The following is a 1,271-nucleotide window of genomic DNA, read 5'->3' on the forward strand; positions in this document are numbered from 1 at the left end:
TCTCAGTGCAGGAAGACATTTGGTAAAACTTTCCCAAGAACTGGTCCCTGTCAAGTTTTGAGTGATTTCAGTGTTAGAGTTGATTCTGAAATGCCAATTGTAGCTCTGACTTCCTTCTCTGGCCGTTCCTCTCCCTCACTCCCACTCACTTTCCTCCACCAACCTCTATCTGTCTCTTCCTTCCTCCATTCCTCACCTACCTAACTGTTCCCTTTTCTATTCTTTATATACACCTCGCTTGTGTAGTTTCCAGTGAGAAATGCATATCCAGACTTTCCCATCTCTGTGCCTGTGTGTAGCATACGACCCCCAGCAGATCTTCAAGTGTAAGGGCACGTTTGTTGGCCACCAGGGTCCCGTCTGGTGTCTGTGTGTCTACTCCACTGGAGACCTGCTCTTCTCAGGATCCTCAGATAAGACTATCAAGGTAACATCAACGCATCACACTCAAGGGAAATGAACAATGCCATTTTCAGACTGCCATTAACACCACTGAAAACACATTTTCCTTGATTATTTCATGGATACATTTTGGATGTGGTAGAGGGCTGTCAAACTCAGACTAGACTTGGATTATATTCAGTCTTCTCCCTAGTACCAGCACCTGTAGCAACATGGCCACACCAATACAGCCTCTGTTTGTTTTTTTGTTTTGTTTTTTGAAGCAGTGCTATTTTGAGTCTGAACACAGACTTACGCTGCCCACCTCCAGAGAGATTCTGATAACTTCTGCCCACAGCCGTGTATTGGAAATATGAAAATATGGAGTTGTTTTCCATATACACTTACTCAAATGTGGGAAGACACATTATTTAGCATGTGCTGATAAAAAGGCCTTCGGAAAGTGGAAAAAATAGCTTCAGGTTGCAGCCTAAAGATGCACACACGCAAACAGGAATGTAATTTTTAGCAATATGTTAATAATATGTTAATGAATTTCCTCCTTTCCCCTCAGGTCTGGGACACCTGCACCACCTACAAGTGTCAGAAAACCCTTGAGGGTCATGATGGCATCGTATTGGCTCTGTGTATCCAGGGGTAATAAAATGCACACATGCACCTAAGCACACACACACTGTGATCATAAGCTTCATATCATTGTCTTTTTCGTCTCCATAGAAACAGGCTATACAGTGGCTCTGCAGACTGCACCATCATTGTAAGTAACATTCACTTCTCTGCTTCCTGTTTTTAAAGTAACACTAACACGCTTGAATGGTTTTTGAAAAGTTTTGTTTCCGTCTTTTTGACGTCCTGCCACTTTGCATCTT

At 42.8% G+C, this 1,271-nt stretch overlaps 1 protein-coding gene across 1 annotated transcript; it reads left to right on the forward strand.

Moving 5' to 3' along the window:
* Positions 1-244: 244 nt before the first annotated feature.
* Positions 245-1,159, forward strand: LOC111656830 (E3 ubiquitin-protein ligase TRAF7-like; the record flags this gene model as incomplete). The annotated part of the gene is made up of 3 exons (XM_023408713.2): positions 245-427; positions 956-1,038; positions 1,120-1,159. Coding segments are annotated over exons 1-3 (291 nt in total), but the record flags the coding sequence as incomplete, so codon positions are not given.
* Positions 1,160-1,271: the final 112 nt, after the last annotated feature.

The sequence above is a fragment of the Seriola lalandi genome, unplaced genomic scaffold, assembly GCF_002814215.2.
Source record: "Seriola lalandi dorsalis isolate HSWRI2012SDOR001 ecotype SW California unplaced genomic scaffold, Sedor1 jcf7180001976920, whole genome shotgun sequence".
NCBI lineage: Eukaryota > Metazoa > Chordata > Actinopteri > Carangiformes > Carangidae > Seriola > Seriola lalandi.